Source organism: Trachurus japonicus, chromosome 12 (assembly GCF_045865225.1).
Source record: "Trachurus japonicus isolate A0001 chromosome 12, Traja_1.0".
NCBI lineage: Eukaryota > Metazoa > Chordata > Actinopteri > Carangiformes > Carangidae > Trachurus > Trachurus japonicus.
This window is the reverse complement of record NC_140918.1, coordinates 22,224,312-22,250,943: the sequence shown is the minus strand read 5'-3', so window position 1 is coordinate 22,250,943 and position 26,632 is coordinate 22,224,312. Positions and strand designations below refer to the sequence as shown.

Below are 26,632 nucleotides of genomic sequence, written 5' to 3'. Positions count from 1 at the left end.
AGCATGCATACACCCTCTTAAGTTAAATAAAAAAATCTTAAATTATATAGTTTTTGAAAATAGCATCAGTTGAGGGAAACAACACACCTCATCACTCACACCTCTACGGCCTGTGCACCTCATTAATCTGCGTGTTTATGTATTTGTGTGTGTGTGCATGTTTTTGCAGGCTCACGCTGTTCGCCACTGTGTGTGAGAAGACTGTACTGAAGCGTGTGCTCAAAGAGCTTTGGAGGATGGTAATGATCAGCCTGGAGAAGACTATTGTCCTGCCACAGGGCAACGATACTTTTGTAAGTCTAATGCTTGTTTGTTTGTGTACTTCAGCAATCGCTGAAATTGACTTTTAAATGTCTAAATGTAACAGAAAGTAACCACACAGTTTTGTTGTTGTTTTCCCTTCAGGGTGCACAGATCCTCTCAGCTGCAAAAGAACTTGGTCAGCTCTCCAAACTCAAGGTACCGTTAATCCTTCAGACATTTTGATTCCATGTTAAATGGAGCTCGGTGTCACTGAAGAGCTAACCACAAGATGACACGTTGAGAGTAAGTGCATCTATTTTTATGGAGCTTGCTCACCTCTTTTCTCATCATCTGGATTGTGCAGGATCACATGGCAGGGGAGGCTAAAAGCCTGTCTCCCAGGCAGTGTGCTGTCATGGACGTTGCACTGGACACTATCAAGGTCAGTTTATACCACAGGGCTTTGGTTTCATCAGGGTGCGGGGCAGACGGGTCAGATTAGCTTCATCAACTATTCATCCATTAATCAGGTACCAGAGAGCTGAGGTAGTCAGCTGATCACCACAAAGTGTGGAGAGGATGGAGCGAATGAAATGAGCAGAGAAGTTTACAAAGCAACTGATTAAGAAATTAGAGTGGATTATTGGATTATTAAAGCGATAAATTGAAATTTCACTCATTATTTACTCACCCTCATGTGGACTAAGGGCTGGGAGAAGTTTCAGAGTCCTCCGTGGCTTCTCTGAGTTACAGGGGGTCTGGGTGTAGGAGTGCATGTCAATATAACAGTTGCAAATGGATACCAACTGTCTTCGTAACAAAAAGACACACCAAAAAACATCCAAATACCTCCATGCTGCTTGTATGTAATGTCCCTCTTGTATTGAAGCCCCGAATTTCGAAATTGTCCCGAATAAAATTTAATAAGTCTGTGTTTCAAGCTTGTTTTGTAGCAGAAGCTTCTCGAAGCATTTGACGAACTTGGCTTCAATACAAGACGGACATTACATACAAGCAGCATGGAGGTATTCGGATTTTTTGGTGTGTCTTTTTGTTACGAAGACAGTTGGTATCCATTTGCAACCGTTATATGGACATGCACTGCTACACCGAGACCCCCTGTAACTCAGAGAAGCCACGGAGGACTCTGAAACTTCTCCCAGCCCTTAGTCCACATGAGGGTGAGTAGATAATGAGTGAAATTTCAATTTTGGTTGAACTATCCCTTTAAATATTCAGCTGATGGTTTTCAAATGAATCACCAGGAAATACAGACATTAGAGATTGAAATTAAAAAAAGATTTAAAAAATGATTCTGTTTTCAATCATGAACCTTATTTTGAGAGCGTTTGCTGCCATAATGACTGATTGTATTTGGACTTGTGTAAATGTCATAATATACAGTAACACCAGAACAGTTTTTTGATGATAACCAAAGCAGATAAACCAAAATAACTTTTCTTGGTTTAAAAATTTTACAAGAATATAGTTAAACCTCCCAGATGTTCCTTCAGATGTTTGCACGGACTGACCCCTGGTTTCCTTTGCAGCAATACTTCCACGCAGGAGGCAACGGGCTGAAGAAGGCGTTCCTGGAGAAGAGTCCCGAGCTGTCCTCGCTGCGCCACGCTCTGTCCCTCTACACCCAGACAACAGACACACTCATCAAGACCTTTGTCACCACCCAGCATGCGCAAGGTAGTTCAGCCCACTGCCTAAATGATGCATCTGGAGCATTTTGGGGGCAAAAGCCTATCCCATAATAAACCAGAAGAGGGCGCCAGCTGAACAGTGTGTGTTTGATAAACAAGGCCTTTGACTGAATATTCCCTCTTTTAGGTCTGCACCTGTGTTGTGTGTGTTTAAAATGTTCCCTCTGGTAGAAGTTGTTGACATGTTGTTGCTGTCTTCTCTTATCTCCTGTGCTGCCTCTGTGCCAGTGCACAATGGAAAGGGTATTAGGTTAACCCCCAATGAAAAAATACAGCCCAGCAGGGGTAGGTTACATTGAAATCATCCACCAGCCTTCCTCTCTCTTTCCCCACCCACTCTCCCTTTGTCCATTTCCCATCGTTCTGTCCGTCTGAGGTGGACAGATCACCCCGACCCCACCTCTCCTCCTGCTCCCTCCTCTCATACTCACTCTGTATCGTAAATCAAAGAAACTTTGACTTTTTTTTTTTTGTCTTTATGAGATGACAGCTCACTGTTGCACATAATGTGGGTGTGTGTTACCTCAGGTGCAGCTGTGGACAAGCCAATAGGTGATGTGTCCGTCCAGTTGGAGCTCTACACTCACCCTAAGAATGGGGAGCGGAAAGTTACTGCCAAAGGTCAGTTTGAGCTTTTCATAAAATCATTTGATTTTTTTTGTTTTGTTTAAAACAACAATTACTCACCTGATGACATGGTTCTTCTCCACAGTCATGGGGGCCAGTGATTTAAAATGGCAGACATCCGGCATGTTCCGGCCCTTCGTGGAGATCACCATGATCGGGCCTCACCTGAGCGACAAGAAACGCAAATTCCAGACCAAATCTAAGAACAACAGCTGGTCTCCCAAGTTTAATGAGACCTTCCACTTGTAAGTTCTCTAGCAGGCCGACCCACCTGTTTTATTTTATTTTATTTATTAACTGACTGATTTATTTATTCATTCATTCATTTATAAGGGTGCAGCCTGTCAGGAATTGAACCAGGGACCCTCTGGTTAAATCAATTTTTGTAACAATTAATGGATAAAGAGACAACTGGATAAGTGATAAGTTAAGAAATTGGAAATCTCCTTTAGTTACATAATTTAATGCATTTTTTTGTTTTTTGTTTTTTTTGGGGGGTGGGGGTTGTTGCTGTTTCCATCCAACAGCATAATTAACTGTCCATGGCCGCATATTTATATCTAGGCCTATCATACTTGTATAATATATTTCACACAATTTAAGCCACATTAGGCAGTTTGGTACATTGAATATAATTGCACATTGTACTTTTTTGTAATATTTATGGTTTATCAGTTTTTATCATAAATGTTTGATTCATTTTTAATTTTTAGAAGTTATTTTATTGATGAATGATCGATTTAAGATACCTGACTTATATCTTATCTTTCCTTAGATTTAGCTTTCTCTCTTCTCCTCTGTAATGTACAACATCACCAAAACAAATTTGTCTTGTTTGAAATGTCCTTATTCTGATTCTGATCGTGAACACTAGTCACTCCAACTGGCTATAAGATATTTAGATATTTTAAGAATCTACTGTTCAGTTCTCAGGGTGATTTAATGTGACATCAGTAATGTCGCTGTTTACCAACATGGTTAATCTGTGACACAACTGGCGGCTCAGTGTGGGATTTATCTTCCTACTTAATAAATCTGGAGCATCTGGTGCAGCTTTAAGTGGACTAACCTGCTGCTGTGTTGTGTAATGACTCTGTGTTTCCACAGTGTGCTGGGCAACCAGGACGGCTTCGAGTGCTACGAGCTGCAGGTCTGCGTCAAAGACTACTGTTTTGGCCGTGCGGACCGAGTGGTGGGCTTGGCCGTCGTTCAGCTACGAGACGTCATGGAGAAGGGCAACTGCGCCTGCTGGTGCCCGCTGGGACAACGCATCAACATGGACGACACTGGCCTCACAGCCATGCGCATCCTCTCCCAGCGCTCCAACGACGACGTGGCCAAGGAGTTTGTGAGGCTGAAGTCGGAAACGCGGTCAGCCGAGGAGGGCAGATGAGGAGAGAGAGAGAGAGAATGAAAGAATAGAGTAGAAAATCTTCTGATTTCAGAATATGAGAAGGATCTCAGGAGTTATTCTCCTCAGCTTTGCCAAGTGGACTCTTTCTCAGACCTTTGATGTGTCTTAGCTGCTGTCGACTGTCGGGTTGCGCCTTGCCAAGCTCACTGACACTCTCACCTTCACCATCTGGCTATTTTGGACAAACACTCAACTTTTCCCGTGTCCCTGAAACACTCACATTATTTACAGAGGAACTGTACAGCACACAACCACACACACACCGGCTCGCTCAACCCTCACACTCACCAGCTGACCACTCAGCCACTCAATTAACCTGTGTGTGTGTGTGTGTGTGTGTGTTTGAACCCCCCTGTCCCCATAAGCCGGAGTGGCACAGCCTCAAACGGAGTAACAGAGGATGATGCTGGAGAGCCAAATGAATTCCCAAACCTTCCAAGTGTTGTCGTGCAATAACCCCCACCCCCACCCCCACCCCACTCTCTCTCAAACTGTGGCCATGTGTTGGATGCCTTACACTGTGCAAACTGTGAACGTGTGAAGTAAAGGAGTCTCTCTGAACGCCCTGCTCCGTAGCTCCACTCTGATGGTTTGAGTCAATGTGAAAATGCTGTACGGTTTATCTCTTTTGTCGGACTAATGAATGAATGGCTGGTAACTAGGAGACAGTCCTAGTCAATTATTGAACCAAGTGCAAAAAAATATTATTAAATAGTTCACTGGTTAATCATGTACAGAAGATGCTTCAGGAGAAGGTGTAGACATTAATAACCTGTGATTTTGACCCCTGGATTTGAAGGATGGATCAGTTTAATGTGTGCCTTGCCATGTCGAGTTTCCATTTCTTTTCACATGATCACTATAGAAATCAATAACAATACGATTCAAATCAAAACCTAAGTGAAGACCAACAGTGTTGACATCCACTGTCTATATTAAAGGAGAGTCCTGCTTTGGCCATATTTCTTTATAAGCTCAATTAACAACTCTTGGCTCACGTGGCCTAGTGCATTTTATTTATTTTTTTTATATATACATATTTATTGTTGTATTGAAGCTCATGATTTAAAAATGTTGTTTACTGCTTGGAACAGACACGTTTGCCACAACAGTGTGTTTGAGAATTTTGCACAGTCTGAGCGAGCTGCTGCTGTAGCGCCGCGATGAGTTTAAACACCCTCCGAATAAAGTGACAACCGAGCGTTTTGTTATGAATTTAAAACCGAAGGTGATGTTTGTTAGTATAATATTACAGGTTGAACTTTCAGGTAACAACTTTTTCTTCCTAGGAAAAAAAATATATATATAGCTGAACATTTGGTAAGGAGCGTAGGACTATTTATGGTTTACATATCTCTTCCTGCTCTGTTTTCTTCTACTCTTCTTTTAGTGGCCTTATACAAAAATGTGGAAATCCTTTTCTTTTTCTTTTTTATCTGTGTATTTCCGTTGGCTCTCAGTAATGAGAACCGGCCACTGTGTTTGCCCACAATGATGTCAAATGAGGTTGTTTTTTTTTTCTCCAAGTGATGTTCCTTATCATTTTGTACTTTTTATCTTTGATAATATTGCAATCGTAATTATATCTAGGTTAGGTTTTCTTTGCCGTCTGTTTTATTTTGTGTCAAGTTCTGTAAATATTTCTTTTAATCCTCTTTAATAGTTGGGGATGATGTCAATCACTGTAATGTAAGATACGTTTGAATTTTCTGGGTGGAGATAATATGCAGTGAGAAGTGTGCCAGTGAATTTGTTCAGAACCAATGGAGAAATGTTCCAATGTTACACTTAATGAAGGATGGATATTGCTATAATATGAGAAACCTCAATGTGTGCACATTTTAAACCAATCACACCATGTAGAAATCACTAAGTCAGACTCCTCTTTGTTACACCACACTAACCCTTGTGAATAATTTAATGTTTTTGCTTTAAGAGGGCAAATATTTCATAGCCATTCTGTAATATACATGTTCCTCGTGCCAAGTTGCCAATGTTCACTTTTGATCTTTTCTTTTTTTTAATTTCAGCATTTTCTAAATTTGTTAACCCTTGCACTATTATTATTATTATTATTATTATTATTATTATTATTATTATTATTATTATTATTATTATTATTATTATTATTATTATTATTAAATCACTGCAGTAGTTAAAAAGTACAGTATCAGTCACAGTAACTGCATTTGTGTGATGTTTTCTTTGTATTGTCACAACTCTGAACTGTTGTTGTCACCATGTAAACATTCCAGTTAATGAATTTTGTATAAAGTATTTGAGAAGTATCTATAATGTGTCCCTGTGTGTTGTTTTTTCACAATGACATGGCAGATTTTAATGCAACACAGCCAATTCATTTTCAGCCAGGTTAGTGCAACTGCATTGTTTTGATAAATGTTTTGAATATTAGAACATGGGCTGGTATCAAAGTGTGCGGAATGTGGTCATATTGATTTAACTTACGACTGTCCCACCTCAACTGTTTCATCTTTCAATCTTTTACAAACTTAATCTAACTTACATTTTATCCACATTTTCTTATCTTAGATGCACTGAATGGACATGGTTTACTCATTCACAAAGGGTCATTTGACCTTAACTAAGTAAATTAATTTTTATGCCTTCATATCAGCAACAACCCTAAACCAGAGCTGGGGGAAGATTATTTTCAACTCTACATCTGTCAGTCTCATTCTCAGAGACATGATATCTCAGTGACATCCCAAAAAATACATTTTTAGTGGGCCGTTCTTACTGCAGAAAACAAGAAACACACCTTCTGAGATGTTTAAAGTCTTATTGCAAGGTTTCATTTCAGTCTGTGGACCGCTGGCCTCAAATATGGGTCAATATCATTTTCAGTTTGTTATATGACGTGCATAAGAAAGTCCAAAGTCTGGAGTTGAAAATCATTCTTTGTAAACCTGTAAAAAAAAAAGTTTCTACAATTTTTTTTGTTTGTTTTTTCCGTATAGTGCCAGACTATATCACTAAAATGTATAGTCTGGAAACGACCAGTAGACCTTGGCTCAATCCAGGGGGCGGGATGAAGGCTGTCTTTCAAACTGCCTCTGCACGCAATAGGGTAGCGCTAGCTAGCGCTACGACCAATCAGAGCAAAGAGCAGGATGACGTTAGCCTGACAAGCCAATTAAAATGTATGTCGTCATCACGTTAAGCCCGCCCAACGACTCTCTAAACAGATAGAGCGCTGTGATTGGTGAACACAATCGTTGTTCGAGACTCAAAAAGTTCCTATGGCTCGTTTCTAGACCCACCTACGGAGCAAATATTTTTGCTGCCGCTAGGGTGCATCTAGATTTCTAGGCTAGTATAGTTTCATAGGTCAAACCAAAATCTTGCAGAATGCTTCAACTGAAGTTTCTAAATTAAACTAGAAATGGCAATAATGATTCTCCTGTTGGTAACTGCTGTTTAACAGTCAATGAATTTTCACATTACCACTGCGCACGTGAAACACTGAATATTTGTTTATTTTCTCTTCCTGGGAAATCTCTTGAATGCTGCCTTGATAGTCACAAATTGATCTTTGTGGCATGTTTTAGTGTTTCTTGTCAGTTTCACCATCCTGAAACCATTTTGTGTGTGTGTCCTCTCACATCTGTGCTTATGTGACACTATGCATTTGTGTGTGTGTGTGTGTGTGTGTGTGTGTGTGTGTGTTAGCACTTGCGGGCAGTGAGCACACACACATAAACACAATAACTAATTTAGCAAGTGGTTCATGCTGAGGTCCCCTGGACAACACAGTGTTCCTTTGTGCCAGAGCTCAGGTATTAAATTCCATTTCTGAAAGCTGCTGGATTCTTATATCAGTCGTGAAGTGACAATATCCGTTCATGATGTTGTCATAGGAATGTTTTTTTTTTTCATGAAAAAAGAAAATTTCTTTCTTTTATAAATGGAACAATTGCCTGGTTTGTTTCGTTCCTGTGATACAAGCAACATGTCAGTTGAATTACAGGAGCTGATATTGAAATTGAGGAAAGATAAGCTGTGTGTCTGAGCATGCGCACCCATCACAGGGTGTGTTACATACCTGACCGCCCAGATCACAACCTTCATGCTGGCCCTGATTGGCTGGAGCCATTCACCTGGACTGTTGTTTTACTGCCCCTCCACTGCTGGCCTGTCTCACCATCCAGGTCCAAAGATCGCTGCACTGTTTGCTCAAGCTCTGAGCTGTTAGGCCCGGGGAGATCCCTGCTCTTCCTACATGAACCTGAAACCCCCGCTGTAGGAGCCTCTCTCAGCACCACACCACTTCACCTGTCGTCCATCCTGGGTGTCTTTCATCCAACCGGAGGCCCCGTTTGAACCTCCTTTCCTCTGTTTGGGACAAGGTTGGTGTCCTGTGGTCCAAACAGGGCACAGACCAGCACCTGGATTTACCTTATCTGCGGTGGAAATCTGAGAAAGGACTGAAACTTGTAGTGTTTTCTCCTCTCATTTTCAGGGCTCCATGTGTATACAGAACTTAAAGGATTACATTTTTGTTTGAGGTATGTGGTTGTTTTTTTTCTTGTGTTGAGACTATTGGATCTTTGCAGATAAAGATCATAGAGCAGCTCACGTTATGAACCCTTTGAAATGTGAGAAACATACAGTGTAAAACACATAACTAATCAAAGTCGAGGCCTAGTGGCTCAGAGGCTACACAGTGATACGCAGTAACTCTTTTATGTGTCATGTTCAGTGTGACAGTAGAATGATAACAGAGTGAGCTGGCTTAGACTTTCCTGAACAGATTTAGGTTATTTCCGGACATTTCCTGTTGTTTTCTGTATTGTTTTGGCAGATGACTTCATATAAATACATATACGTATGAGCCAGAAACCTTGGCTTTCACTTCTTGCCTGGATCAGTTCAAGGAGTTATAGTGTGAGCGTAGATCGATTATGAAGTCAAACGTCCATGGTCTTATCATGTCATCTCAATCTTTGTGTTGATGGATGATCTGCCATAAATTTTACTCTGGTACAAAGGGTTGCAGAGGGAGGGAGTGTCCACATATCTTTACAGCTCTGCAGCACAGATAAGGTCTAGAGGATTGTGTAGATCCTTGAAGGAAGTTTTATGTAGGCTTGATATGTCATCTAATATAAATGTTTTGTGAAAGTGCACAGAAGTGCTGTGTCTGTTTTTGATTGGTTGAAGGTCTAATTTGGAAAAATAGACCATCAGAAGAAAATTTTATCAAAATGCTACCTAAGCCATTTTTGCATATTTATGCATTTTTAAGTCAAATAATGTCCAACATCACCTGCATATACAGGATATCTAAACTGGTTTTCAAACTAACCTACACAACATGTGCGTGAATGTTTGTCAATGAATTGCTTCCCCCTCAATTTTGCCACAGTTTCCCCTTTCAGTCACTATTTCAGCATACAAGGTCTCTCTACGTACAGAGAAGTGATTCTTTGTCTAACTAACTCCACGTCTCTCTGCGGAAATGTAACGGCCTCTTTCTCTAGGTGTGAAGAATGGAGAATCAGAGCTGAAGATGGGGTCGGTAGTGTCATACTTTGGCACGCTCTGCTCAGAGCCAAAGAAGGAAGGTAACCACATCATATCTGAGATTTTCTTGTCCTTACATCATGTCTTTGAAGTGTCAGTGGACTGATCACGCTTACATACAGGATGTCATTATGCAGGAACACACCTGTATCCATCTCCTGGTCTGAAATGATCTTTTATTTTATGATTTCTTCATCTCTTCTTTTTCCACAGAGGAAAGACACTTACGAGCTAATGACAGACCTTTCAACTTGTCTTACAACTATGCTGTAAGTGTAGAAACTGCACTTCCTGTGTATATTACCAAACAGCAAGAATGAGAGAGATCCCTTTAGCATTTCCCCCTTCCCCTGGCAGTCAAAATAAGGATTTGTTGTTGTGCTGCCCTTAAAGAATTAAGAACTTTTTCATGTACAATAATTCATATTGAATCGTATGAAATACACAGTATTGTAATTGTCCTCTGTCACTTTCCTCTACTTCAGAACAACGCCATCAAGACCTCCAAGTACAACATTTTCACCTTCCTGCCACTGAACCTATTTGAGCAGCTCAGGAGGCTTGCCAATGCCTACTTCTTCTTCCTCTTTGTCCTTCAGGTAGGCTTTTACTCTTTTCAGAGTCGATGTGGACTCTATGTGCTTCACTCATAGCCACCTACACTGTTTTTCTTTATTTACTTATTTAAATGCACAGGTCTGCAGTCACACTGGTCCTTTGTGGAATAGGTTGCTCATGCCTGTTGTAGACTGTAAAACTGTATTTTAATCCAACAGTTGTGAAAAAGTAAAGCCTTTCAAAAGTGTGTGTGTGGGTGTGTTTATGTTCTCTTCACAGCTCATCCCACAAGTGTCCTCTCTCTCCTGGTTTACCACAGCTGTCCCTCTGGTCCTGGTGCTGGCTATAACAGCAGTCAAGGACGCCAGTGATGATGTAGTAAGCAATCAGAGGCAATTTTTGGGGGGAAATTAAAAAAAAAAATCTTATTAATTAATAAATTAAACAGGAATCCCACTCAGACAGATCATGGGGAACTGAAAGCATTTGTGTAAATAAAACTGTTCTCTCTCATGTTTACTGATTAGAACAGACACAGAAGCGACAATCAAGTGAATAACCGCAAGGTGGACATCCTCATCGACGGAGAGTGAGTCATTGAAGATATTTGTAAATTGCACATGATAAATATGCAAAAACAAATTTGCGGTAACAGGTCATGTTTTCAGTGAATTGTTGTGCAGTGTTCAGATTTCATTCTTTTTCTGGCAGACTGAGAAATGAAAAATGGATGAATGTTCAAGTTGGAGACATAATCAAACTGGAAAATAATCAATTTGTTACAGTGAGTACACTATACAGCTACACTATAACTGATTTACTTTTTTTGTTATTCTTATTTATTATGCTTTTTTTATTATTCTAACTTATGATTATCACTTATCTTATGCCCGTGTTGCTTTCATTTCTCAGGCAGACCTCCTGCTGTTATCCAGCAGCGAGCCTCTCAATCTGGTTTATGTGGAAACAGCTGAATTAGATGGGTGAGTGTGAAGTGTATTTGTGTGCACAATGCACATAAGTGTCTCACACTGTCTTGGATTTCCTTCTCAGTCACATCACATCTCATGTCCTCTCTCTTTTCACTCCCCCAGTGAAACCAATCTGAAGGTGAAACAGGCCCTGACTGTAACTGGAGAGTTGGGGGACAGCATCGACGCCCTGGCTGGCTTCAATGGTGAGAGGCTGAAAAAAAAAAAAAACACAGCATAATTTTTTGAATTTTGGTATTGCTTCTTTATTAATTACTAAAAAAAAAAAATGAAAAAAAGTTGTTATGCAAAACCACCAGAACAGACATCTGAAACCAAAGCAAAACATGCCAACAGTAACATATTTACATCGATCACACTGACATAACCAAAATCATTTTTTGTCAACATTTATTTCTGTTTCTTCTCTTCTGGCCATGAAATACATGGATGCCAATTACTGCCAATAAAAGCAAATAAAATATAAGAGAATCAAAAAAAATTTAATTTAAAAATATTCATTGTACGTTTAAAATATCAAGCAAAAAGTCAAACTTTTGACTTATGACTGAAAATAGGTTTCCATGTGTTCCACAAACATAACTATGTCTTCCAATGAAGAAAAAGTCTTAAAAATACTCCACTGAAAGTAATGTAAAAGTATTAGAAAATAATTATCAAAACTTTTCAGGCTACTCATTAGGCTATATATTTGAGATTTTTAGTATTACTTCAATATTACTGTATTTTTTTTAATGACAGACCATATTATTTACATTGTGGAGTAAACAATATGCTACAATATATGTAGCATGTTATTATGTAGTGTAACTATTAGTAAGTATTAAGTTTCGATGGGCCTCATGCTGACTCCTCACCTCTGTCTTTCAGCTGAGGTGCGATGTGAACCTCCCAACAATCGTCTGGACAAGTTCAAAGGGACTCTGACTGTAGATGGAGAGACCAAATCCTTGGACAACGACAAGGTTCTGCTCAGAGGATGTACTCTGAGGAACACTGAGTGGTGCTTCGGTCTGGTCATCTTCGGAGGTAAACTCACAGTAGCAGAATAGCAGCTAAAATCTCGACTGAGATGAAGTAAAAAAAATTTAAAAAATCAACGGCTTATGTCAACGAAGTAGTCTCATTCTCATAAAGTCACAATACTTCAGAGATAAAAAACCTTCCCTGGACATTTGATGTTAATGGCAGTTTTAGGGAGATTTTCACTTCAATACAGCCTTTGCAAATGTTGAACACTTGCCTTTGACAGCACAAGTCAGTGATTCTGAACATAAGAATGAATCTCTCCAGGTCCAGACACCAAGCTGATGCAGAACAGCGGAAAGACGAGATTCAAACGCACAAGCATAGATCACCTGATGAATGTCCTGGTCTTGTGTGTAAGTACATTCAAGTGTTGACATCATTCATTCAAATGTATTGACCAGGACAAACCCCTTGAGAGGAATTCTCTTGTTTTCGAGGGGGTCCTAACATACAAAATCGTCCAAAATTGGACACAATTAGCATTGAATTTGAAGGGCATTTTGTAGTTCATTAAAGACCGGGTAAACCAAATTCAGTATTTTTCTTCTTATCATATTAATTATCTTCTTAAATGTGTCCCTCAAAACATGTAAAAAATATTTTTCCCATTCATCTTTTCCTTGAGGAGCTAGGCCTCAGAGACTGTTCTGTGTGCAGGTTTAGAATGGGCGGGCTTAAATTGATGACCGCTTTACGTAAAGCGGTCATAGGCTACTTACATAAACCCGCCCCCTGCTCTGCTCTACTTATAAATACATTCAGCCAACTGACTTCAGACTAGGTTTTCCGTCCCACTTGCTCTTGAGTCTAGCAGAAACACGTGTAACAGCCAGCTAACTAAACGTAGTCATGTTCACACACAGGGGAGACCACTACTGTCCTGTTCCTTCATATAACGAGTTTACAGTGCTAACGTTAACGTATTCACACCGTGATAAACAGCAGTTACACACGACACACAGCAGCAGCAGCAGCAGCAGCTACAACACCGTCTTTTGACCAGAGTCTCCCTCATTAACACACTGTCCGACCAAACAGCCTCCTCTCCCCCCAAACAACCAGACACACGGGAGACCAGACCACCAGACATACTGTACAATCACGGACAGAAAACACCGTTAAAAAATAAATAAAAACCTCCGCCGTGCTCTCAGTCCACCACAAGTCCGAGCGGACACACAGCTGATCAAACCATTTCTTACCTTCACTCTGGTGTCTAAAACAGGCAGCAGCAGCATCAGTCATCCAGTTAATAATCCACCGATATTATTCCCGTTTTGATCGTTACTCGCGGTCTGCCCGTTTCCTCCGTTTGCATTGTGTGAAAGAGAAAAAAAAGTTTTTAGCCGCGGTAGCAGCCGTAGCCTCCCGGCTCCACCGTGTTGTTTCCCCTGGTCTCCTCCCACCGGGACACGGCTGCTGCTCAGCTCGGACGCGGTGTCACGGCGGTCTGGACCGGGTCTGGACTCGGTACCAGGTCCAGAGATAATTCACTGTCTCTGCTACTGCTTCTCCTGTCAGGGCACTTGAAGCTAAAGCTAAGCTAAAGCTAAGCTAACGTTAGCTAAAATCTTTATTTATTTTTTTCACACAATGCAATGCATGAAGCACGCTGACCGGTAACGAGATGTAAACAGAGCAGCATGGTGGATTATAACCTGTTAGAGCTGGATGGCTGCTGCTGGGACTGTTTAGACACCAAGAGTGAAGGTAAGAAATATTTCCTTTAGGTTTATCAGCTGTGTCAGTGCTGAGGACTGGGGTGTGTGGTGGAGTGTGTTTAGTACGGTGGCCCTGAAGTGCAAAACACAACGGCAAATCAGACAACAACGGCAAAAGAGAAAACACAACACAAAAAGAGAAAACACAACGGCAAAAGAGAAAACACAACACAAAAAGAGAAAACACAACGCAAAAAGAGAAAACACAACGGCAAAAGAGAAAACACAACGGCAAAAGAGAAAACACAACGCAAAAAGAGAAAACACAACGCAAAAAGAGAAAACACAACGCCAAAAGAGAAAACACAACACAAAAAGAGAAAACACAACGCCAAAAGAGAAAACACAACACAAAAAGAGAAAACACAACGGCAATAGAGAAAACACAACGGCAATAGAGAAAACACAACGGCAATAGAGAAAACACAACGGCAAATCAGAAAACACAACGGCAAATCAGAAAACACAACAACAAATTACTAAACAACGGCAAATCAGAAAACACAAAAGCCAAACATTTTGGGCAATACATAGCGGCCTCTGTGCTAGTCCCGCTTGCGATACATTTTTTTCCTACTATGGCCACGCCAAGACCCGCCTTACTCTGCCTCTGATTGGCTGCCTCTGCAAGGCTAAGCCTATCCCTGCATCTTACCCTAACCTTAACCACTCCCTTCACACGCCTAAACCAACCGTCTTTGCCTAAACCAGCCCGAGGGTACCTACCTTTTCCGGTTTGGTTAATGTCGTTGTGTTTTCTCTTTCTGTGTTGTGTTTTCTCTTTTGCTTTTGTGTTTTCTGATTTGCCGTTGTTTAGTAATTTGTGGTTGTGTTTTCTGATTTGCCGTTGTGTTTTCTCTTTTTGTGTTGTGTTTTCTCTTTTGCTGTTGTGTTTTCTCTTTTTGTGTTGTGTTTTCTCTTTTGCCGTTGTGTTTTCTCTTTTTGTGTTGTGTTTTCTCTTTTTGTGTTGTGTTTTCTCTTTTGCTGTTGTGTTTTCTCTTTTTGTGTTGTGTTTTCTCTTTTGCCGTTGTGTTTTCTCTTTTTGTGTTGTGTTTTCTCTTTTTGTGTTGTGTTTTCTCTTTTTGTGTTGTGTTTTCTCTTTTGCCGTTGTGTTTTCTCTTTTGCCGTTGTGTTTTCTCTTTTTGTGTTGTGTTTTCTCTTTTGCTGTTGTGTTTTCTCTTTTTGTGTTGTGTTTTCTCTTTTGCCGTTGTGTTTTCTCTTTTTGTGTTGTGTTTTCTCTTTTTGTGTTGTGTTTTCTCTTTTTGTGTTGTGTTTTCTCTTTTGCCGTTGTGTTTTCTCTTTTTGTGCTGTGTTTTCTCTTTTGCCGTTGTGTTTTCTCTTTTGCCGTTGTGTTTTGCACTTCAGGGCCACCACAGTTTAGGGTGTGTATCAGAGACAGTCAGTGAAGTCCAGCTCTGCCTGCAGCACGACCATATCGCGACACGCCCCCACCGTTCTGAACCAGAGAAAACTGCTCATTTATTGACAACTTTAACGACTTTTTTAGTCCTCCAAATTTGACAGAGTGGTTAATAATATATTTCCCTGTGGTATTATAAACTTAAAACACATATTTATTCTTGGTTTACCCGGTCTTTAAATTTAGAAGTATAAATGACTGGGTATCATATAGTTGGGCTGAAATATTAGAACAAATTAATGGACGATCGTTAATGAAAACTGAAAAAAGAAGAGGACCAAGTGTCGAACCCTGGGGTACATATCTTTGTTGAACAAATAAGTCAGACGTTGAAGAACAACGAATTGCTTTCTATTATGCAAATAGGAATTAAACCAGAAAAGTGCATTTTGCGAGATACCAATTGTATAACCCTTGTCTAGGAGTATGGGTCAACCAAATCAAAAGCCTTCTTCAGATCAATAAATAGCTCCTGTGAGATTATTAGATTATCAGTCAAATGCTGAAAATATATCATTGGTTAGAGCAGTGGTTGTTGAATGATTAGGTCTGAATCCAGACTGACAATATGACAGGATATTATTGATTTTGAGATAATGTGATATTTTACTAAAATGCAAACTGCAGCAGTTTGTTACTTTAAATGCAGCACAGCAGTATCAATATCACACATGAAAACCTGGAGGTCACACTTTCTGATATTCACCACTTTATTTTCCCATGATCCATTGCGTCACACCACCCCGGAAGTCGGTTGTTTACGTAGCAACAGCTAGCGGCTAACGTAGCAACCGGACATCCACAACTCTTGCGATTGGCTTTATGGTCGTTACAGGCTCCATTCATAAAATCTTTAACTTTCCTTGAGTTGTTTGTGCATCCAACAACAGCACATGTCGTACCGGAGGACATTCTATGAACTTGTAATAATAATAAAAACACTTCTAAGACAGACTGCTAGGCTAGCTCCATTCTGCTTGAAGTGAGACAGAAGTGCGAAACCGACTTGTCGGTGAATTGAGTGTCATGGCGACGCCCAGCGGCGTTCTACGGAAAGTGGTGAATAACACACATCACTAATAGCCACTGATTACGTAATGCCCCATTACCTTCACTAAATGCACATACATTTCTCAACTGATCAATATTATCAATAGAATAGATTTTTGAACCATTGTGATGTGTGGTGTCTATCCACCAGATCTTTGGTGTCCTGGCTTCCATGTGTGCCGTTCTGGCCATCGGCAATGCAATCTGGGAGGTGAGGGAGGGTTCAGTGTTCACTATCTTCCTCCCTCGTGAACCTGGGGTTGATGCTCCTCTCTCCTCCTTCCTGTCCTTCTGGTCCTACGTCATCGTACTCAACACGCTAGTGCCCATTTCGCTCTACGTCAGGTAACTCAGTAATCTAGTTAAAAGGGCAATTTGTTCTTCCCTCCATGGCTCACATTGTGACATCTTACCCTCGCCAGCGTGGAGATCATCCGCCTGGGGAACAGCTTCTACATAGACTGGGACAGGAAGATGTATTACCCAAAGAATGACACCCCTGCCCAGGCGAGGACCACCACGCTCAATGAAGAGCTCGGACAGATCAAATACATCTTCAGTGACAAGACTGGCACCCTGACGCAGAACGTCATGACTTTCAATAGATGCTCCATCAATGGGAAAGCTTACGGTGAGCAGTCCTGTCTTTATATAACTACAGAGTTCAATAGAAACACTGGTAGCCTATCAGATGAACTATGGACTTAAGAGTGTATTTTTGTGTCATTCAGGTGAGCTGCTTGACTTTTCTGGACAAAGGGTGGAAATAACAGAGGTGAGAGTCACATATCTGTATAAAATTGTGAATTATTTGTAATCTGTATGTATCATTGCAGCTCTTATATGTTTCTTGTTTGCATCTTTTTTCTCTTTGCAGAAAACAGAGCGTGTGGACTTCTTGAGGTGGAACGAGCTGGCTGATCCAAAGTTCATCTTTCACGACCACAGTCTGCTGGAGACGGTGAAGGAGGGAAACCCAGAGGCTCACACCTTCTTCCGCTTGCTGGCTCTGTGCCACACCGTCATGCCTGAGGAAAAGAAAGAGGGTGAGCATCCTCTAATGGACGTCTTTATTACTGCATGAGAAGTACAAATACTACAAGGGGCTGTAAAGGCTTTAAACAGGCGTGTCACACCACTCTAGTTCTCTCTCCAATGATACATCTTGTTTTTCCATTTTCATATTAACCATTAAACATCTCTAGGATGAGATTTACTTCCTATCTAATCGTGAGTGGACCAGTATGGAAAGAATAATTAACAAATACATCTAAATATATGTAGCCTATATATAGGCTACGGTAATATCTAGAAAATGACAAGTTTCAAATGTCATATGCTGGTCAATTAAGCTAATAAACTGTCTGTTTAAATAGTAAATGAAACAAATTCACAATTCACAAGCAGTCATGTCCATAATTTAAATATAGGCTTTATAGTCTTTGAGGCATACATCGGGGTTACAGACAGTCCATATCATTGTACATGAGCCAGAATGTGTATTGTGCCAGTGTTGTGCAGCACATGTTTACTTTGGTTATCAGTTCCGGCAATGGGACACATGGGTGTGGATTCACACTGTTTACCTGCAGATTTATGTGGCAGGACTTAAACAAAGAGGATGAGCAGGGCCGAAGCTTACTTTGCTTCAAGTATTAAACCTGGACAGTTGCTAGCCTAACTGGAGTTTCAGTCATATTGTAGCCCCCCTGGTCTCATACTGGTCTTAGTGGTCACTTCACAACATCTATCAGACTATCTATCTGTGATGTCACCATATAGAGGTTGACCAAGTCATGATGTGTTTCCAAGTAGGACAATGTTCACATCTTTTTTTTTTTCCTTTTTTCTCTGTTAAACTTTTATTGACAGTCAGAGAGTCACAGATGATAAAGGCCTGATATGACAAAATCAAGTTAGTCATATAATTACGTAAACAATCCCGTAAATTAGAAAAGAAAGATGCATTTAGGGGGGATATATTCAGTAAACAATTACAGTCTGGGAGTGTACAGTTTGTTAACCTTTCTCTTGTGTTCAGGTCAATAGTGACCCATTTTCAGTTTTTAAATGCATAAAAGTACCACATAGATTTGTTTATAGCATCAAGGCTTTTTGACTTTGTCAGGAACCTCTATTGAAACAAAATTAAACTTTTCTTTTTCACAAAATTCTTAAATGCTCTGGTTAAAATTATGACATGTGGTGTTCGGGTCAATTTTGACCCGGTTATAACGATAAGAACAATCTTTTTTTTAAAGTATATTTTTTGGGCATTTATGCCTTTATAGATAGTACAGTTGAGACAGACAGGAAACAGGGAGGCAGAGAGAGGGGGAATGACATGCAGCAAATGGTGCCCGACGCGGGACTTGAACCAGGGCCGACTGCAGCGAGGACTGTGCCTCTATACATGGGGTGCCTGCTCTAACCACTACGCCACGCGACGCCCTGATAAGAACAATAATTTGAGTTAAAACTGAAATCCTAAGTGCAAAACCAACCCTTTCACGGATAAGGAAGCCTAACAACGTAACCAAGAGATGAGAAACAAATGGGATGATGAATAATAGTTTTAGTGTGTTTTACATCTGATTTAAGACTCGGGTCCAAACTGACCCGAACACCATAGATGGAAGCAGAAAGATGACAAGAGGAAGGTTCAATAGAAGCCAAGGGGTATACTGATAAAAAAAAAAGGCCCAGGGGCCCAGACCAAAAAATATTAAAACCAGTATTTTCATGGATAATGAAGCCTAACAACATAACCAAGAGAAGAATAACAAATTGGATGAAAAAAAAAAGTTTTTAGTGTATTTTACAGCTGATTTAAAACACCATAGATGGTAGCAGAAAGCTAACACAAGACAAAGGTTAAAGTTCAAACCAACCAGAGGCCACCTCTGACAATCTCTTTCCACTCACCCATCCACCCCCTCTCTTGTCATCTTTCTCTCTGAACAGGGGAGCTCTTCTACCAGGCTCAGTCTCCCGATGAAGGTGCCCTGGTGACGGCAGCACGAAACTTTGGGTTTGTGTTCCGCTCACGCACACCAGAGACCATCACTGTTATGGAGATGGGAAAACAGGTGGTGTATGAGCTTCTGGCTGTTCTCGACTTCAATAATGTGCGCAAGAGGATGTCAGTCATAGGTGAGAGAAAGTAGAAAGAGATTTGTGGTTTCATCCAAGATGTCATCATCAGTGATGAGTTTTAATGTGAAGACCTCATGACTCTGTCCCGTCTGCAATTTCCAGTGCGGAGCCCTGATGGAAAGTTGACTCTATATTGCAAAGGAGCAGACACCATCATCTATGAAAGACTCCACCCGGAATATGACAAACTCAAGAAAGTTACCACCGACCACCTCAATGTGAGTGATGTGGTTGTATTTTTTCCTCTGTGCATCACATGGGGTTCTCTCCATCCTGTCGGGGTTTATTTCTCGATAACAACCTGCTCATTCTACATTGTCCCTCACACACAGAAGTTACATGAGAGGTCAGTATTTGTAGTTTGTAACTGCTGTAAACTGTCCAGGAATACGCAGGCGATGGTCTCCGCACGCTGGTTCTGGCTTACAAGGACTTGGACGAGGGCTACATGGACAACTGGAGAACACGCCACCACGAGGCCAGCACTGCCATGGACGGACGAGAGGAGAGACTGGATGAACTTTATGAAGAGATAGAGAAAGATCTTCTGGTAAGTCCACCTTTTAAATCTTTGGACATGCACAGTCCACCCTCCCTCTTAAAGCAGAAGTAAGCGATCTGGTCGTTTTGGCTAACTTCTTGTCAGCCGATGGAGTTATCAGTCCCCGCCCTCGTCCCTACGTCACCACATTCACGCGCATCCCTTGGCTGCACACACAGCCCTTCATGCCGTTCCCTCTCCTCATTGGATAAAGGTTGTAGGATACAAGGAAAGTTTTCTCCTGGGCTTACAGCAGAGCAGAGTGACTGACAGACCCGTGTTTCAGACCAAACACTCTATAGAAGTGATTGCTGTCGGAAGATACAACTATTTAAGACTTATATTAACACAAACATTCCACTTACTTCTGCTTTAAGAAGCACATTGAGACTCCAAGAAATTAATGAACAATATCTACTATGCAGACAGAGGTAGAGCATCATCAACAACATGCTGGGATGACTTCAGATTCATTCATTCAAACAGAGTGTAGTAATCATACCATTATCAAACCCTCCTCATCCTGTGCTTGGTACTGTAGCTGCTGGGAGCGACAGCTGTGGAGGACAAGCTGCAGGACGGAGTGCCACAGACCATAGAACAGCTGGCCAAAGCTGACATCAAAATCTGGGTGTTGACTGGAGATAAACAAGGTTAGTATAGTCTTACATAGGTGAATAATATATTACTCTTTCACTGTCAATCTCTGTGTGATGTATCTAAACAACAGCCCGCTTTATGAACTCAGGGTGAGATATTAGGTGTTGGGCATGTTCGACCAACTAAATGCACCACAGTGATTGCAAATATTGATGTTCTGTAACAGAGACGGCGGAGAATATCGGCTATTCCTGCAACATGCTGAGAGAGGAGATGAAGGAAGTCTTTATTGTGGCAGCTAACACAGCTGAAGAAGTCAGAAAAGAGCTACAGTAAGTAAGACAGAAACAGCAATGCTGAACCAAATTGAAATGTTACAATTTAGCTGTTAATTTTCCAAGATTTAACACCCTGAAAATAGCTGGAAGAAAACAGTATTTGGTACAATTTGATGCATAGATGATCCTACTGCACAGCTAAAGTTCACAGTTTTAGCTTACAGTGACCACTGACCATGTTTTTCCAGATGCATTGCCTGTTCTTCTTGGCAGGACATAGATATGTAGCCTAGTAAAATTAGCAACTAAATTATAGAATCAGGACCTGGGATTTCACTGTCAACAAAAGCAGTCTTTTTTATTTTAACCCAATTCTTGGATTATGGGAGCTAAACTGATGACTGCTGATGAATGTTGGCTGAAAGTGAAAACCTGACCTCAGCTAGACTGTTTTACAATTCCAAACTGTGAGTAATAAAGAAATCAGTGGCATAGCCGGGAAAATATTTTTTCTGTAAGAGCTAAAAGTTGGAACGGAACCACAATGTGATAATATTACCGTAGTTGTTTTGGTGTTGGCTATGGCACATATATTATATTAGCCTGTGTTCTGTTCACAAATACAGAACCGAGAAACCAGCAGACTGTAGTGGAGGGACACGACAATATTCTTAAACAGTATACAGTACTTTACATTGAGGTGTAACCCCACAAAATACAAGCACTCAGTGATTTTTCCTTTGGATTAGGAAGTAACACTTGGTAGTGAGCTAGTTAGCCAGAAGTGCTAAAATTTACGGCTTACATATTTGGAGATTAGCACATTGTTTAATCCATTCAATTAATTACAAATGACTAATTGTTGCAAATGTTTTTGGTTTTAATGAAGAATGAACAATTTAAAACATGTGGTCAGTGTGACAGTCTGGACAATAACTTTGTGTGGGGTTTGGCCAACACCGAATTGACCTGCTAACCCTCGGACCAATGAAAGAGTGGCATCTTAATTAACAAATTTGATCTTTTTATCAACTTATTTCTGCCTTGTTTTTGTCCCTTTTTTTCCAGAAATGCAAGAAGGAAAATGTGCCCCAATGCCCCAGAGGAGCCGTCTGTGGTCAAGGCTCGAGCAGGCCTGTTTTGGTTACAGAAGACAGAGACTGTGTTGGATGAGAAAGTGGATGAAGATTATGGTCTAATTATAAATGGACACAGTCTGGTAAAAAAGTTTTTATGCTATTCCCAGTAGCCAACAAAAAGTATGTCCCAGTCCCTCCCTTTGTTTCTGTATAGCTAGAATATGCCCTGCTGGGTATCCTACTTTTTATAAATATCTAACCTGACTGGACCCAAAAAAGTGAGTCACTCTGTTTGCAAAGTCATTGTACAGACATACACACTGGTTTTTTATATGCTGATTTTTACTGAACTGTAAGCCATCCAAAAAGACATGGATGCAATCAAAGTTTTCACTTTCTAACCAGAATTGATTTCCCAATAATGTGGACTGGTTCAAATGCTCAAATGCTTTGAGCTAAGGGGTTGTTGGGGTTTTGCTGAGTGGACTTGACCTATATTGATATTCTAACCCATTCCAGCCAAGTAATCCCCTTCTTCTGACCCCAGGCCTTTGCACTGGAGGATGGCCTGCAGCTGGAGCTGCTGAGGACAGCCTGTATGTGTCAGACAGTGATCTGCTGCAGGGTCACCCCTCTGCAGAAGGCCCAGGTGGTTCAGCTGGTCAAGAAATACAAGCAGGCCGTCACTCTGGCCATTGGGGACGGAGCCAATGATGTGAGCATGATCAAGGGTAAGCTCAAAGCTAGATTTGATACAAACCCAAACAGCAAGAGAATACTCACCAGTTACTTGTTGTGTAAATTTGACTTGTCACTGTCCTGCCTTTCTTTCAGCTGCTCACATCGGAGTGGGGATCAGTGGGCAGGAGGGCATGCAGGCAGTCCTGTCCAGTGACTTTTCTTTTGCTCAGTTCCGTTACCTGCAGCGCCTCCTCCTGGTGCACGGCCGCTGGTCCTACCTACGCATGTGCAAGTTCCTACGATATTTCTTTTACAAGAACTTCACCTTCACCTTTGTGCATTTCTGGTATGCCTTCTTCTGTGGCTTCTCGGCACAGGTAAGATACATATATCACACAGTACTCTATGTCACATTAGTGAGAATCATGTAATGCATATTACTGTGTAATGACTGAATGCCTACAATAATATCATAATGGTGGGAAAGAAATACACATGTGATGTAAATGAAAGTATACAATGGATATGAATGTATATATATGAGGTACAGAAGAATACGTGTTGCTATGTTGCACATACAGTAGCACAAGATCATACAATATCATGCAATAGAGCTGAAAAAAGAACACAGATTAAAATTCAGTAGTGTTGACATAACCCATGGACACAGTCTGGATGTTGTGGTCTTCACACAAGTTTTAATAGCAGTAGTGCTGTTATGTAATGTAACCTTAAACCATCATAAATATGCCACAAATATGTGTAAATGAAATTGAAGAACTTTGTGTGGACATATGATAAAATTAAAAAAGGTAAATAATTATCTCCTGGAAAGCAGAGTTCTGTACACATAAATGTATAAGGGGATTTACATTCATAATGAGATGTGGTCTTTGTTGTTCATAGACTGTGTACGACGAGTGGTTCATCACCTTGTACAACCTGGTTTACACAGCTCTTCCTGTCCTCGGCATGAGCCTCTTTGACCAGGTAAGGAGTCATTATTAGTCATTATTCTGGAAACTACTCACAAACTTTGTTGCACATCAAATATATTTTACTTTAATATTATACCAATCATACTGAGTTCACACCCCGGCGTCTTTGTTTCTGCAGGATGTGAATGACCGTTGTAGTTTCCAGTATCCTCAGCTCTACGCTCCGGGCCAACTCAACCTCTACTTCAGTAAGAAAGCCTTTGTGCGCTGTATGATGCACAGCTGCTACAGCTCCCTCATCCTCTTCTTCATCCCATGGGCGGCCATATACGACACGGTGCGAGATGACGGCAAAGACATCGCCGACTATCAGTCCTTTGCTTTACTGGCGCAGACTTGTCTGCTGGTTGCGGTGAACATACAGGTGAGAAACACAACTCCATCACCACAGTATGTCAAGGCTGCAGGATGTTTGCTTTACAGTACGGTGTTAGAATAACCATAGACAGACATGCAATTCCTTGAAAGAAAATGATTCTCAGGATTGATTTTTTTTTTCAGCTGTGTCTGGACACTCATTACTGGACAGCAGTGAACCAGTTTTTCACGTGGGGCAGCCTTGCAGCCTACTTTGCCATCACATTCACCATGTACAGCAATGGCATGTTCCTCATCTTCACTTCCACCTTCCCCTTCATTGGTGAGTATAGATTCAGCTCATTCAAATGTCCAATATGGAGGCAGGGGGGATTTAGTCACTCTGACTGCTGGTCTGATCTCCACCAGGCACTGCAAGAAACTCTCTGAACCAGCCAAACGTGTGGCTGACAATATTCCTGGCCACCCTCCTCTGTGTTCTGCCTGTGGTTGCTTTCCGCTTCATCCTCATTCAGCTTCAGCCCACCATCAATGACAAGGTGAGGTAACACATGACACAGACTAACCATCACATCTTTAACATACAATACAATATTTTTCCCACACTATCCTGCAGGTAACAATGTGGCCTATAGCTTAATATACTGAGCTAAATACATACAGATTATAATAATACAATTTATCACATTCTTAAATCAGGTCTCTAGATGAGGTGGACCTCACACAGAACCCCCTACACATTTTCCTCTTCCACGTTCTAGAAAGTAAAATATTTTGTCAACAGTTTTCTGACCACACCATGTATTGTAATGTACAATTTACACATTAACATTAAGTTCACAGACAGTTTGAACAGACCATGCAGTAGGCCTACATCACGTTTTATTACATAGGCCTATAGAAGCATGGCTTGGTTAGCATCAGATTACTAAAAATTCAGCAACAAGGCAGCTAGAAACATGAATTTACGTCAGATTCCTAAATATAAATATGTCAATCCCAGTTGGTGTCATCTCTGAAGTAGTCACAAATGCTTAAAATTTTGATCATATACTGTATCATAAGCCGTGTATTAACTGTAGCTTTAGCTATGTTGAAAATTAGCATACTTAACCCTCCTGTTGTCCTTCTGGGTCTTACTCCCTTCCGTCTTTCCACAATCCTTTTTCCCTTCCTTCCTTCCTTTTTTTTCCCTTTTTTCTTGACCTAATCTGTTCCTTCCCTCCATTTTTCTTTCCTTCCTTTTTCCCTTCCTTCAGTCTTTCCTTCCTTTGTTCCCTTCGTCCTTCCTCTTTTGATCCAATTGACCCAATCTGTTCCCTCCCTCCATCTTTCTTTCTTTCCTTTCCTTTTTCCCTTCCTTCTTTCCTCCCATCTCTCCCTTTGTCCTTCCTTTCTTCCTTTTTTCCCTTTGTCCTTCCTTCCTTCCTTCCTTCCTTGACCCAGGAGGACAACAATACAGTATATCTGTTATAGTATACCAGTATAGAATTCAAGAATTCGTAGCCTATTTTGTGTGAAATGCTAGTTTGTGTCGTTATGAAAAATATCGTAAATAACAAAATGGTTTGGGTATGTGGACCCAGAGGCAGCATGTGAACTTATAGCAACAAACTGTCCTGAATGAACAAAAGTACAAAAGTGCTTATATTAATACTACTGTAGATCCACATGAAAGACTTGAATCTCTCTCTCCCTCTTCCAGGTGAGGTATAAGGTACGAAAGGAGGGGCTGCCGGCTCTTGCACCACGTCGCCCACCGAGCAGGCGTATCAGCACCCGGCGGTCAGGCTACGCCTTCTCCCACTCACAGGGCTATGGTGACCTGGTCACATCCCGACGGTTCCTGCTGAAACGGCCTCTGAAGAGTCGGCCGGTCATGTTCAGCCAAACAGACTCTCCTCTGGCTCAGAATCAGCCACAGCATTACCGCACCGTCGCAGAGGAGTCGGAGGAGTCCTCACAGATATCTTAGACAAGAGGTATGCAAGGATAAAACCACTGCAGAGTGCACGGGACCAACATGAAAAGCCTTTATTGTGAAGCTTAACTCATGAGAGGATGCACAGGGTAAAGTTTACTTCCTGATGTGTTTTCAGGTAAACCTTTTCACTTAAAAACTTTTTTTTTTTATTATGGATGAATGTTGTTATCACTGTAAAAATAGTGGCATCACACTAAGCCTTAAATGACCACACTAGTGTTTTGTACAACCGTCACAGTACTCTGCATTACTGTCCAAAGATTCCATTCATTTTATTTTAACTACAAACTTACTACAATCATTTTGTTAGGTAAAGTTATGTAACTGTGATGGCTCTCCTATATCAGGTCTGATTTAGTACTGGTAGCAAAATAGAGTGAAAGCAGCTTGGGAAATACAGTCTAAAAAGCTTAAGCTTTGGGAAATAATATATGTAGACTGGACATAATTGTTTCAAATGCAGTGAGATGAATATACTGTCATGCACAACCAAATCTTTACAATATAATATTGAGATTGTTAAATTAAAATTTTTAAAAGGTTGCCACTGACTGATTTTGAAAAACTGGATTACCACAGTCTGTGACATGAACTTGCGTTTTGTATTTTATTAAAAAAAAAAAAAACTCAAGTGTATTGTCAATACTCAAGGTGAGAAAGATGGAAAAAAAGAAATCCATGATGAAC

General features: G+C 40.8%; 2 protein-coding genes across 11 annotated transcripts in view; both read left to right on the top strand.

Annotated features, from left to right (window-relative positions):
• The window catches only part of LOC146977541 (protein unc-13 homolog B-like), a 71,002-nt gene extending 65,719 nt beyond the window's left edge, over positions 1-5,283 (top strand). For 6 of the 10 annotated variants that reach the window (XM_085793854.1, XM_085793853.1, XM_085793848.1 and 3 more), the window contains 8 exons: positions 170-293; positions 406-459; positions 608-685; positions 1,794-1,941; positions 2,184-2,240; positions 2,484-2,576; positions 2,668-2,827; positions 3,690-5,283. In XM_085793854.1, the coding sequence (XP_085649980.1) occupies positions 170-293; positions 406-459; positions 608-685; positions 1,794-1,941; positions 2,184-2,240; positions 2,484-2,576; positions 2,668-2,827; positions 3,690-3,975 (1,000 nt within the window). In that variant the 3' untranslated portion in view covers positions 3,976-5,283. The remainder of the gene's footprint in view (positions 1-169; positions 294-405; positions 460-607; positions 686-1,793; positions 1,942-2,183; positions 2,241-2,483; positions 2,577-2,667; positions 2,828-3,689) is intronic. The other 4 variants (XM_085793856.1, XM_085793855.1, XM_085793851.1 and 1 more) reach the window with 2 other exon arrangements.
• A 3,100-nt stretch (positions 5,284-8,383) lies between these two features.
• On the top strand, positions 8,384-26,050 carry atp8b5b (ATPase phospholipid transporting 8B5b). Its single transcript, XM_085793858.1, has 28 exons — positions 8,384-8,522; positions 9,498-9,581; positions 9,754-9,809; positions 10,026-10,139; positions 10,378-10,476; positions 10,626-10,687; positions 10,810-10,882; positions 11,011-11,081; positions 11,193-11,275; positions 11,961-12,119; positions 12,384-12,472; positions 16,462-16,655; positions 16,733-16,941; positions 17,042-17,085; positions 17,188-17,356; positions 19,275-19,463; positions 19,569-19,684; positions 19,852-20,016; positions 20,549-20,660; positions 20,834-20,939; positions 21,954-22,104; positions 22,512-22,695; positions 22,799-23,022; positions 23,552-23,635; positions 23,762-24,007; positions 24,145-24,283; positions 24,370-24,505; positions 25,672-26,050. The coding sequence occupies exons 2-28, from the start codon at positions 9,527-9,529 to the stop codon at positions 25,934-25,936; spliced, it is 3,594 nt and encodes a 1,197-aa protein (XP_085649984.1). The 5' UTR covers positions 8,384-8,522; positions 9,498-9,526; the 3' UTR covers positions 25,937-26,050.
• The last annotated feature ends 582 nt before the right edge of the window (positions 26,051-26,632 follow it).